General features: G+C 42.2%; 1 protein-coding gene across 3 annotated transcripts in view; it reads left to right on the top strand.

Annotated features, from left to right (window-relative positions):
* The window catches only part of CRHR2 (corticotropin releasing hormone receptor 2), a 110,358-nt gene that overhangs the window by 73,355 nt on the left and 23,030 nt on the right, over positions 1-13,973 (top strand). For all 3 annotated transcript variants that reach the window (XM_042472198.1, XM_042472197.1, XM_042472200.1), the window contains one exon: positions 575-647. In XM_042472198.1, coding sequence (XP_042328132.1) covers positions 575-647 — 73 coding nt within the window. The remainder of the gene's footprint in view (positions 1-574; positions 648-13,973) is intronic.

Raw genomic sequence — 13,973 nt, forward strand, 5'->3', positions numbered from 1 at the left:
AATTTATGCAGCATCTATATTGTTCATTTTTCAATTAAGTTAATATTTCTGCTTTAAAAGTTTCTGGGTCTACTTGCGCCTGTATTCAGATGTGTGGCATATACTGAAGCTGAGCCCAAAGTACTGCTCAAGTGTCACCCACTTGGGCTACTGATCTTTGCAAGTTGCAAAAATGAGGAGTCCTTTAAATGTGTGTGTATGTGTGTGCGTGCATGTGTGCGTGTGCGCACGCACACATGCGCGCACACACACACATATATATGGAATGTCTTAACATTTCCAGAGCCAAGGGGCTTACAAACAGTAGCTAATTTTTCCCCTCTGTTTGTATAGCATTTTCTATTCCAGCCATTAGTTATGGTAGAAATAATATTTAAAGGTTACAGCCAGAGCAAATCAATCATACACCATCTCCGTTTGATGAAAGAAAAGCCAATCTGGAAAACAAAATTGAACACCCAGCAATTCGGAAACCTAATTGTGGGTAATTCCTAAAGGTGCAACACAATCCTGTTAGAGTTTATTTGATGTATGGGATTAACACTACCTTAATTGACTGCCTTTCTGTTTGCAGATGTTGGTTTGGAAAGGAGCCAGGGAAGTACATAGACTACATCTATCAAGGACCAGTGATTCTTGTTCTGCTGGTAAGAAGTCCCATGGTTCTCGGATTGTACAGCTAGGAATAGTTACTGTTTTGAACACAGCAGTGGCCATGCTCTCTGGAGAGTTGTGGTCCAAAACAGTAACTTTCCTAAGCCTGCGTCTGGAAAATAGAAGAGCTGCTGCACAAATGTTCAAGGGTTAGGGGTGTGATTCACTAGAGGCAGTGTGGGCAGTATTGAGTAGAAAGAACCAGTGTTCAAATGAATTCTTCCTATGTTTCTAATAGGAGGCAGCTCTCTATTATTCCCTTGAAAGTGCCAGATTGCTTAGCTAGATCGCTGACATGTTGCCAGGCATGTTATTGAATAAACTGCTGCTTTCCACTTAATACATTTGCCCAAAGGTGACAGTTTTTCACTTACATCCTTTTCTCTCCCCTGCTCAGCTTTTCAGTTGTTCTTTCACAACGGAGTGGGAGGAGGAGAAAAACCAGGACCTTTTAAAAGCAGCTGAAAAAGTGAGATGGCAGGGGATTAATTGGCACTTTCCAAGCCAGATAGGGACAGTTGGCATTTATGTTTGCCCACTTGTGGCATGAATGAAGCCCAGGAATTGCACAATTGTTGGATAACCATGAGGAGCCTTTTTCAGTAGATTTTGTGAAAGGTTCCTCTCAAGGCTGGAGCATTTGAGCAGAATACCACCCTTGCCTCCTTGCTGTTACTACAACAGCAGCTTTGTCATCCCACAAGCAAAAAATGTCATGCATGCCAGCTGCCTTCTGCTGTGCTCTTCTGCTTTTTCATTTTGTTTTACATTAAAGCGGCTTCATGGTTGCCTAGGAGTTCGGCTGCTACCACCAATACTCCCTTCCTTGGAATGAGATTTAATTGGTGTGTGAGTTATTAATGCACCACCGATTTAATACAGTGGGCACAGCTGAGAGGTGACAATGGAGTAGGAAACACAAACTGACAGAGAAGGCCACTCAGCTCTAACCTATATGCCAGGCACAGAGGAGCTTTCCCCCCCTCTGCTCCATAAGTGTCCTTAGCACTTAGAAAGTCAAGGAAGATATTGGAGTGAGCATCTATCTGAGACATCTCTCAGAATATGCTTTCCATGACAGATTTATAATGAGATGTAATGTAAGGTGATGGTCAGTTTTTATTCTTAAGCCCAGAATTTGGCTTTTTTCTGTTTCTGACAACTTATGCAAATCATTCATAAGACAACCAATTTATCCCATGTTGTTATAGGGAAGGCTGTAAGATGTGCCTGACAACCGCCTCACTTCTCCACAAAGGTTGTGGCTCTCCTAGTTCATACCCTCTTAATGTTTCACAAAAGAAAACTAGGACTCTTGTGCCTAAATGTTACTGAAAGAAATGTGGTGGTGGGAGGACTGTGAGGGAGTTATCAGATTATCAACATTACTTAAGATAATCAGTGTTACTTTAAAAGCTGGGGAAATTAGCTTTTCAAGTGGCTGGGTAACCTTAGGGTCATCTGCACCTGTGTATGCTGGTAATAACTGAGGAGGCGTGGGTGAATTAAAAGAGTTTTATTTGGAAAAATACTTCACAGTGTGGTCAAGATGACAAAAGGTAATAATGAGGATGAATACACATGCAAAGAGAGGCTGTAACAGTTTGCTTTTGCCTTAGCCTGCTGGGAAGCTCAGGATTCCTACCCATCCTCTCCCTCCTGCAGAGTTAACTGAGTGCAAATTTCTTTTGCATTTTGAACTCAGTTTGCAGTGATTGAAGTTAGAGGAAGACAAAGTTGGAAAGCAGGAGACGAAGAGAGGAACTAATGTACAGAGTGACGTTTAGCATTTTAAAAAATTACTGAAGGTTCAAACATTTGAAATCATGAAATACTGGAGAATGTGGCTTTTAAAATCATATTACCCTGGTGTGTCTTACAATGGAAGTTGTAAGTTACAGAAGTGATAGTGAGAGATGTCACGACTGCTCAATGAAAGAAGCAGATTTTTCATTATTACAGGTGGTATTACTTGTAAAAGAGCCACTGATTCCCAGATAATGGAGATAAGACACTTAATGGGCTTTTTGAAAGGCAGTTAATAGTACCAGACCTTACAATGTTTCTCCTAAATTATGTTAAAACAATGTTACCCAAGAATTTCCCAGAATTTTGGATGTATATCTTTAACTGCTAGAAGACTGCACCAGAGCTTCAGAAAGCCATGGGAAGATGGAATGGCTTAGAAATTGTCAGGGATTTCTCAACTTCATTAAATTAAGATCCTATTACTTCTCTGGTGTATGGTATCGATCATCCTCTTAAAGACCTCTCAGTAGCTATTAGCCATAATGGCTAAATGGGACTTCAGTGTTTCTAAGCCTATAGGCTTGGATACCATTTGCTGGGAAGCTTATAATGGAGACAGGTTGCAAATCACATTTTCAGATTTTCTGGTTGGCTGCTGTGAAAAGTAAGAAGCAGAGCTCAGAAAAGTTATCCGTCAACCAACCTGGCCACAGGCAGAATTCCAGAATTCTATAGTGTTGAGCTGTGGTTGTCTAAATGGTGTCAAAGTGGATTATTTCTGCAGTGTGAGTGCCATCTAGGTGTATGCTGGGAATGTAAAGAATATTTGAAATAATGGGGAGGTGGTCCAAAAGAATAGTTTCTTGAGTGTTGGAAAACCCTGATGAGAATTTTCAGTTTGGGATTTGTTCTGCATGAAGTCTGTGTGTGGGTTTTTGGGTTAGAAAATAGAATTTTCTCTGCAGGAAACAGTTTACTTATGCACAGAAATGCTACTTTCTCTGCAGAAAATGCTGCCTTCTGTGCAAAATAACATGTATCCATTTTGCACAGATTAGGTTCTGAACTGTGAATAATCTTCAAAAACTGTTCGGTTTTTAATGGTTATTCTACTTTAACTGCCATGTTTCCATCTTATGAAATACTTGGGTTTGTATGCTAGGGAGGCACTAGAGCTCTCTAGTTGAGAAATTCTAAATGCCCTTCCCTAAATTGCAGATTCCAGGTTTCCATAGGATGAAACCACTGCAGTTAAAGCACAAAGTAGCACCGCACTTGTGTAGTGTGAATGAACCCCTGTGTTCCCCTTGAGTGCTCTTGAGCATCTTCAGACTGCTGTTTCCTCTGGCAGTATAATCCAATCCAGGCTACACACAGTGGGGATAAGATCTCAATTTATTGCCAAAATCAAGCACAGCAATCAGAGTTACTGTATTATCACCCACTGATGCTCTTGCTTTCCTGCTGCTCTTGTTGAAAAGTTCAGGGTCCATGTTCAGCTGAGCTCCTTAAGTAACAGTTTTGTTTTGCCTTTGTCCTCTTTATACCTCCTTGGTTTGTGCAACTCAGCAGCTTGTGCATCTATACTGCAGGGCATCAATCACTCCTGTGGGATAAAGGGAGACTTGCACATTTTACAGCTACACACAGGGATGGTTAAATTGCACCGTTCTCATGGGAGGCTTCAAAGACATGAAAGTAAGTAGAGCAGGCTGCTCAAGCTTAAAGCAAAAAGATCTGGGCCAGAGGCAAGTCAGCACAATTACATATATCTTCTGCTGGGTGAGAATTGTGTTTAGATTTTGGACATCTGGATTTTAGTTGGTTCATGCTGCTATCCATGGATTCATGCAGGTCCTAACTGGACCCCTGATAAGTGCTGGGCTAAAAGGTCTCAGAGCCAACATGGTGTAGTGGTCTGAGTGTTGGACTAGAACACTGGGAGATCAGGGTTTGAATCCCTGCTTGGCTGCGGAAATCTATAGAGTGATCATGGGCAAATCACACTCTCTCAGCCTCAGGGGAAGGCAAGGGCATACTACCTCGGAACAAATTCTGCCAAGAAAACTCTGTGATAGGCTCACCTTAAGGTTGCCATAAGTCACAAATGACTGGAAGGCACACAACAACAAAAGTTATCACATGAAAAGAATCTTAAGAGAATTTTGTAACTCATGGTGCAAAAGGGGTTCCACCTCATTTGGAGGGGTATATCAGCCTGTTGCTGGTGCTAAATAAACATTCAGCTAAGGTGCTCATCATCATCATCATCATCATCATCATCATCATCATCATTATTATTATATCCCAACTTTCTCCCATTGATGGCACCTTGTGAAGGCCCTCTCAACTTTGGTACCAATCCTCAACAATAGACTCTTTTATCTGTTTCGTTTTGTATTTAAATTAACTGCAATAATTATTATGGAAAGAGCCAGCATGGTATAGTGGTTTGAATGCTGGACTACAACTCTGGAGGGTTTGATTCTCTGCTCAGCCATAAAAACTCCTGCCTGACCTTTGGTGTGTCTCATGCTCTCAGCCTCAGGGGAAAGCAATGGCAGGCCTCCTCTAAATAGATCTTGCAAAGAAAACCCTATGATAGGGTTATCATAAGTCAGAAATGACTTGAAGGCACAACAATAGCAATTATTATCATATTTCAGGTTGGAACCTGAGGGTTCTACTCCACTTGCCGGAAACTCTGGAAGGTTGTAGTAGACCATGACTGCTACCATTTGGGGCAAGTGATGGTAGGCTATTGAGGGGGAGTTAACTGTTTGGGGATAGGTGGAGAGCCTACTCCAAACAGCATTTTCTTACGCCAGAAAAGGGTTTTAAGTCCATGTTAACATGTTGGGGGAGTTGAAAATTACTGGCCAGGATCCTAATCTTCATCCTAACTACAGTCGGTTCTTCTCTTCCACAAGGTTCTGTTCACAGACTGGAGCATCCATGGATGGCCCTGCCCTGTCCTACCCAACGGTGGCACATGTACATGGCCACACCAACACAGTCGCATTCACATCACACCTTCATTGAGGAGAACGGGACTTGAGGTCCCATGGAATTTGCCATCCACAAGGGGGGCCAGAATGGAACCCTTGCTCCTGTGGATACAAAGAGCTGACTGTATAATGATGTTGCTCCATCATTGTAGTTGTGACTGATTATGCCCTTCCTAACCTCCCTTGACAGACTGGCAGCACCAACCAAAATGTTTTTGAGATGGTAGCAATCAGAACACAGGGGAATGACATCTACAGTGTATCCCCAGTCATAGGGGTGCCTTGGAAGAGGCAACAGGAGAGACCCTTGGGGTCCTGTCACAACTGCTTGTCTCAAGGCATCCTTGATGCTACAAACATCATTTCCCAAGACTCTGATCTCCAGCACCTCAGAAGCACTTCAGTCAGGACATTGTCAGGCATTGAAAGTAGGTTTTCGTCTGACCATAAATGTGAATCCCTGCCAAAGGGATTCCAAGTTATGATATTGTCCTGTTTATGATGTTATAACTGCTGAGCAAGATCACACCATTCTCTCATTTTTTTATGAAATACAATTGGCCCTGTGTATCATGGATTCACCTACCCACCACTTGAAAATATTTAAAAGTATATAAACTCACAGAGCAAACCTTGATTTTGCTATTTTATTTAAGGGCCCCAATTTACTTTGTCATTGCAAATGATGGGACCTGAGCATCCATGGATTTTGCTATCCATGGGGGGTTCTGGAACCAAATCTCAGTGGCTACCAAGAGCCCACTGTACTGGGAGTTCATGCTTTGGGGTGGCTGTGGGAGTCTGAAAGGCAATACTGGAAGACCCCCAAAGGGCCACATGCAGCCTCAAGACTGCACAGTGCCCACTCCTGTAGTATGCGGTTGCCTTTACATAACCTGTCAGCTCCCTCTTGCATCTTTGATTGAGAGACAGCAATTTAAGAAATGAGATAAACATTTTAAGAAATAGGATAAATAAAGATTACCAACTTTTTTTTATGGTGGAGAGTTTGAAACACAGGGCTGAAGCTCTGAGTGGCAGCCTCATGTCACATCTAATTCTGCACTAGAAGGAGGAGACAAGTGGATACAAATGTGTTGCAAATTATGCATAGCAACCCAGTGCCAGATAGAAGCGAAGCAATCTGTTGTGTAGGCACTTCCCAAGCAACTCCATCTGCTCTGTTGCAAGGAGACAAGGAAGGGAGGGGACTGAGAAATGCCATGGATTAGCTCAATATTCTCTGTTACATCCCTTGAAGCATTTGAGTTCTGACAGAGTTCCAAATCAGATAGTATTGCTCAGAAGAGGATGAGAGGAGATTAAGAGCCTTATCACATGAGAAATCAAAGCAGAAATGGTGCTGGAGAGTAGAGGCTTTCTCCGTGCCTTACCAAATTACATTATAGTGCTTCAGTTCTCTTCCCATGAGAGACAGTAACAAAAGTGCACCTTTTTTCTAACTGGAAAAATCCATTCAGAAAAAGACACAGTTTCACAACCATCTCTCATGGGAAGAGAACTGAAGCACTACAACATCATGCAGCTAAGCATGGAGAAAGCCACTATTCTCCAGCTTCATTTGCACTTTGTTTTCTCTTGTATGGCTCTAAATCCCACTCAGTCCGCTGTTTCCCACGGTGAAGAGGTTAGGATCAGAGGAAATGAGGATCAGAGGAAGCAAACCATACAAGCCATAGACTTTCATGTGCTACTGTCACCCAGTATTTTGTATTCCTCGACATACTGTGACTAAACCTGGAATTTCATCAGTGTATCGTCATATCGTATCTGGACTCAGACTAAGACCGGGCTTAGATAGTGAGTGCCAACAGAAATGAAAGCGTAATTGAACTGCAGAGAAATGATACCACTTTAACTGACCTGGAATCCTGGAATTTATGGTTTTCTGAAGTACTTTGCATTTTCTGCCAGAGTGCTCTTGTGCTGTAATACCAAGGATGCTAAATATCCCACCAAGCTACAAATCTCATCGTTCTATCTGTTATAATGGTATAATTATATTATAATTATTATAGTAATTTCTATAGTAATTTCTGATACATTCAACATTCAATGACTCATGAGCGTGAATGTATCAGAAAATTAAAATAGAAAATGGCAGTGTACAGTGGAGATGGGAATAGCTAGCTGGATGGCTGTGATCCTGGACAAAAGAAGTCCTGTTAGAAGGTATGGATACACGGCAACATTTATTTGCAGATCCTACTATTACTAGACTAGGCTTGGAAATGATTAGTTACATTTAGCTGGCCATGGACCAGTTAGTTACCCTACTCCCCACCCCAGCAGTTTAATGGGTAAAGCGGAGGATTGACAGCATGCACTAGTTAAATTTAACTAGTTATGTGCTCATTTGTGCTTCCTTTTTTCTGAATGAGTGGGAAGGCGGCAGATATATTTATTCTAAGAGCACATAAGAAATATGCCAGATATGCTGAGAGGTACTCAGAAATATTTCTGATTAGCCACTTCTGTGTTTTCTAAGTGGAATGATCACATCTTTCCTTATTCACCCTTTCCAATCCAGATAAACAATTTGTGGTGTTTGATGAACAAATGAAGAGCATGTATGTTAATGGGGGGGGGGGGAAGATGCAGATCAGTGACCAAAGTTACTTGATTGGCTTGATAGATCCCATGCTGTAGGACAGGGTGATTGTTTCCCTTTATATTAAACTACAAATCTCAACATCAGCTTATCGGATTTCTAGCATCCCAAGCATGCCACATTGGGAGAGTCAGATTAAAAGCTCACAAAGGCCTGTTACAGACAGCCAAAATAAAGCTGCTTCGAGTCACAGTTGAGGTATGGTGTTTCAATGATGCATGCGTCCTAAGAGTCCAGAAGTCGCACCAAAGCCATGCTCCAGCCCTAAGGACTGGAGCATGGCTTTGGTGTGGATTCTGGACTCTTAGGACGCATGCATCATTGAAACGCCATACTTCCACTGTGACTCGAAGCAGCTTTATTTTGGCTGTCTGTAACAGGCCAAAGAGGTTCTTGGCCAGTTTATCATATCTCCTTTCTAGTTCTAAAGGCGTTCTCCTACCACATCTTAACTAGTGGAACCAGAAATACACAATTCTTTCACATTCTTCAGTGCAAAGCTACAAAGAAATAGTAGATTATGAAAGAAAAAGAAACTTGAATTTTTCACAGTGTGTCTGCTCAGCATACATCTCATACGTCATATCATGGATATTTCTCTCACTCATGCCAAGCTGTTCAGGGTTCAGTTTTTCTGAACTAGCCTTGATCTCCATAACAACCCCTGTGAAGTGAAGAAAGCACCCTGAATCCCTCTCAACAGGAAAACACACACACATTGACTATGTGCAGCTCACTCTTTTGTGTCATTCAAGAGCCACAACAGTTGCACATAAATGTTGCAGGGATCTTGTAGCACCTTTGAGGTTCACCATGTGAAAGAAATTGCATCATGAGCGTTCATAGACTTGGTCGACTTCCTCAAATGCATGGAGTGAAGAGTTGCCCCAGAAGGACCTTAATCATCAGATGATACGAATAGCCGTAGAAATGCATAACTTGTGGCTATGGGGTTGAGGTGACACGTTCAGTTTTTACCATGTTCCTTGAAGGTCAAAGGCAGGAGGAAAGATATTGTCTAAAGCCAGGATGAGCGAATGACTGGTAGAGGGAGTTTTGGCTGGAAACCAGAAAGGAAATATAATAAACTGGCATATCTCCTTCCAAGCCAAAAAACCCTCCACCATTCACATGGTCATCTACCCACCCTGGCCTTGAGAAACATCTTTCCACCTGTGGTTTCTTCAGGACCTACAGAATTTTAAGCATCCATTTGTCGATTCAAATGGACAAGCTGAGGAGAGGAAAGAGGAAAGGAACTAAAATGTTGTCTTGCTGTCGCTGGAGCACTGGTACATCTAGCTCAATAATAAATGCCCTCTGACATCTCACAGATGAAAAATGGGAACTATATGGCCAAACAACATCACAGTGTAGTCAAGATGGCAAAAGATATTAATGAGGAAGAACAGACAAGCTAGGAGAGGCTGCAGCAGTTTGCTGTTGCCTGAGTCTACAAGGGAGGGCAAGATTCTGCAAGGAAAGGTATAATCTTGTACTGGTACTGAGGCTGAAATATAATGGTAGAAAAAGTGTGATGATTAATGTGTTGAATTTGCGTAATGGGAATGCAAATTAATAATATGTATAATAATTTGCATTATATGTAGATTAGATGTCTGGATATTAGGGGCTGGAATATGGCAACCCTACTTGCAGTGGCAGTAGGCGGCACAGTGGGATGCTTGTGTGAAGCCACCCAGCATTGCTTCATAGGACCCAAGATAATAGGGGGACTTTGGGACAGTCTGAGGCCAGAATAGTAATCTCCGCAATATTCTGGCCCATGCAGACCTAGCCAAAGTCTGCCCTAGAGTGAGCCAGATCTGTGCTTTCTAGCACAATGATACTAGCATAATGTTCTCAGCAGTGACTCGCACCAGTTCTTCAAGGATTCAGGAAGGATTGTTTCTTTGCACAACCTGGAAACCTGGTCTTCACCACCAAATTTCTGGATGCTAAATATGTTCTCTGCCTCTGAGCTACAACTTTTTCCATCACCCAGATTCTCCTACCAGTTAGTCAAGTTGTGAAATGCCTTTATTCAGAAATCATCTCATCCCCTGCCACTCTGGCAACATCCCTAGCATGAATCTAAAGGGATCCTTTTTTTAATGAAATGCTTCGTTTTTGAAAAGAACTATCTGGAAACATAAGAACAAAATGGAAAGAGAAAGGCTGAAGAAGGGGAGAGGTGAATGCCAAGGCAATTTGGAAGGGTAATTAAAGAGAATGTTTGGATGCAGAGGGAGCATTAGTTCAGCAAGGTCAAGCTGACAGTATGTAATGCTTCAGAGCGCTGGTTGCTCTGCATTTGGCTTGGATTATGAAATAATAAAAGAAGCAAAAGAAACAGAAAGGTCTAGGAAAAATGGTTAGCAAAATAAAACATACAAATAATTTCAATATCTAAAATACATTCAAAGAGTGCAATGACAAAGAATTCCCTTCTATCAAAATATAGAGTGTATAAACAATGCAATACACTGCAGATGTGCACGGAAAAGAGAAAATATCTTAACACCCAAACACGTTTCGACATATATCTTCCTCAGTGGTAAAGCAAAGCTAAAAAATGGGAATATAGTAAAATGAGTTGTTTTATGGACAGAGTGTAGGGTAGATATACAGTATTGATCCTACACGCTGTAAAATCTGGATGGTTATTGTACCAGGTAGTCAAGAAACTGAAGTGCAGTTTAGCAGAATACAGAAACATTGGCTGTCATTGACAATCACAGTTACGAATGTGTAACCTAGAGCTACACATTCATAACTGATTTGTATCCACGATCCTTGTGTAATCAAAAGTGTAAGGATTATATAGGGATTATAAAAATCCTCCAATTCTGATTTACCAGATGCTGCGAGCGATGGGGGTCTGTTCTCGTGTCAACTGGGACACTGCAGACTGACATTTACAATCTCTTTCCATCTGTGATCTCTAGTGCAACAATCAGAAGTAAGATCCCGGTGGCAATTCCTGCTTGCACTAGAGATCACTGGAAGGAGAGGGTGGAAGCAATAGTCTGCTGCATCCCAATCAACAGTATTATTATTATTATTATTATTATTATTATTATTATTATTTTATCCCGCTTCTCCAAAAACATTGCAGTGGCAGGTCAGGAGACACTGCTTAGTTAAGCATAGAATTTTGGCCATAATTCTTTCTGGGCAATAACTGCCAAAATCCCACAGCATGGATACTGGGAGCAGCAATCCAAAAATTTATCAATTAGAATTATGTTGGTATCATATACACATGTACCTTCCCTAGAGAAGTGGTTTGTGTGTGGGTCTACAGCTCTGGAGACCAAGGTTCAACTCCCCAATTGTCCATTGAATCCACTGGGTGACCTCAGTGCTCTCAGCCTCAGTGGCAAACCGCCTCTGAACAAATCTTGCCATGAAAACCCCATGAGGAGTTTTCACCTTAGGGTTGCCATAAATTGGAACTGACATGAAGGCACACAACAACAACTACAACAATATAGTAGGTACAGTGGATGTCACATTGTGCAACTGAAAGTCAATTAATTTTTTAATTAATTTTTTTATAGACAAGCTGGCCCTGATCCTCTCCTGATGTAGGATCCTGGCCCTTATTTTCCAATGGAAGGGAAATGCAAACTGCCGCTCCTGCTGTTCCTTAAAGGAAATGCTACACATAACAAGAGTGATTACTTTCCAGAGCATCATAGAATAACACTGGCCCATGGCCTGGAAGTGACTGTGAACTTTATTGCGCTGGCCCTGGAACGTCCTGAAAAGGGGTCGTTCTGGGGATGGAATGGGGCTTACAACACAGTTTACCACACACAGGAATGCCGCTGCCACCGCCAGACATTCCAGTCGCATCCTACATCCCTTCCAGGGGGCGCGATTTCTGAAAATTGTTCCCAAGCGTTCTGAGAAATCGTGCCCCCTGGAATGGATGTAGGATGCGATTGGAACGTCCGGCGGCAGTAGCAGTGTTCCCAGAATGACCCCTTTTTAGGACGTTCCAGGGCCCGTGCGATAAAGTTCACAGTCACTTCCAGGCCACTGGAACATCCGGTGGCAGCGGCAGTGTTCTAGTGTGCGGTAAAGTGTGTTCTAAGCCCCATTCCATCCCCAGAACGACCCCTTTTTAGGACACAATAGGCTCGTTCCATGGCCCGTGCGATAAAGTTCTGTGTTACCCATCTTTTGACCTTCTGCAAACATCCAGGCTTAGCTGGAGAGCCTTCTGGAAAGACTCATTATGTGTCAGAGAACAGGCATGCCAGAAAGGCTAATGCATTCCTTTTCAACCCCCCCCCCAAACACACTTTTTTGTCTTGGCCCTTTTCCCAAAAGCGTATCAATCTCTCAGCTAGAGTGAATCAGCTGAAAGAGTTTGCAGTAATGAAGAGAAGAAACCAGCATTTTGCTCGTCTCCAAGGACAGAAATGAATCTATTATAGGTCCGACCTCATCTTTCTTCCCACAACAACGGAAGTCTCTTGGTTGAGAAAAGCCTACTGTGTCGCTTCTAGTACTGCTTTTAAAAAAAGCATGCAAATTCTTCCTTCCTTTGCCCAGATTGATACACACAGAATTCTTCTATCTGGAATAAGACTTTGGGAGAATACACTTGGTGTGTATATGTGTGTATGTGCCTTCAAGTCACCTGTTGACTTATGGTGACTCCATGAATTTCATAAGGTTTTCTTAGGCAAGGAATACTCAGAGGTGGTCTTGCCAGTTTCTTTCTCTGAAATATCACTTACAACCCCTGGTATTCATTGGCAGTCTCCCATTTAAGTACTAACCAAGGCTGACCATGCTTAGCTTCCAAGATCAGACAGGATCTGGTGCCTTTAGGGCATCTAGACCTCATATGATACAAGGGGAATATGATAAGTTAGCACTGGGAACTTTAGACTGTAGCCTTAATTCTTCAGATTAATGCTTCCTCGGTGCATGAACTTGAACTAATTAGAACTAATTTCTTGCTTTATCTGCTCATTTACTTAATTAATGTATATCCCATCTTTTCCCCAATATGGGCCCCCAGAGGGTCATAGAGGATGGCTTAAAACAAAGAAACAGTAAAAGCAATTTACCATGCAAACATTTTTAAACCAGGAATTTTATTAAAACTAGTGATTTCAACAGAGCTGGAAAGCATTTAACATGCAATAAAGGTAAAACTACAGCACACACATCATAAGATGCTTCTGCAACAGTCAGTTGATAGCCTGGCTGTCAATCCAGTCTGGATTGTAATCTGGCATTGAAGGGAGCAATCACAAAATGCTGACAGTTTTGGGGAAAGGATTGAATAGGTTCTTCAAAGTTCAGGTAAAACCTGGAATGAATTCAACACCTCACAGACTTGGCAGCCACCAGCTGCCACTGGAAACATGCAAATGTTGTTCTCCTATGAAGGAAGCAAAATTACATGACATGACATGAAAAATTATAGACCTGTTTCCCATCTGCCATTTTTGAGAAGGTGATCGAGAGGGCTGTCACTCTTCAGCTCCAAGTGGTCTTGGATAAAGCCGATTTTCTAGATCCATTTCAAACTGGCTTCAGAACAGGATTTGGGGTGGAGACTGCCATGGTCGCCTTAACTGATGACCTCCATCTAAGCATCAACAGAGGAAGCGTGACCCTGTTGGTGCTTCTAGTCCTCTCAGTGGCATTTGACACAATAGACCATGACATCCTCTTGGAACGCCTGAGAGAGTTAGGAACTGGAGGCACTGCTTTGCAGTGGTTCCGTTCCTTCCTCTCAGGTAGATCCCAGAGGGTGATGCTCGGGGACAGTTGCTCTTCAAAAACAGAGCTTAATTGCGGCGTCCCTCAGAGAGCCATCCTGTCCCCAATGTTATTCAACATCTATATGAAACCGCTGGGAGAAATCATCCATAGACATGAAGCGGGGTGTTATCAGTATG

This window comes from Sceloporus undulatus, chromosome 6, assembly GCF_019175285.1.
Source record: "Sceloporus undulatus isolate JIND9_A2432 ecotype Alabama chromosome 6, SceUnd_v1.1, whole genome shotgun sequence".
Lineage (NCBI taxonomy): Eukaryota > Metazoa > Chordata > Lepidosauria > Squamata > Phrynosomatidae > Sceloporus > Sceloporus undulatus.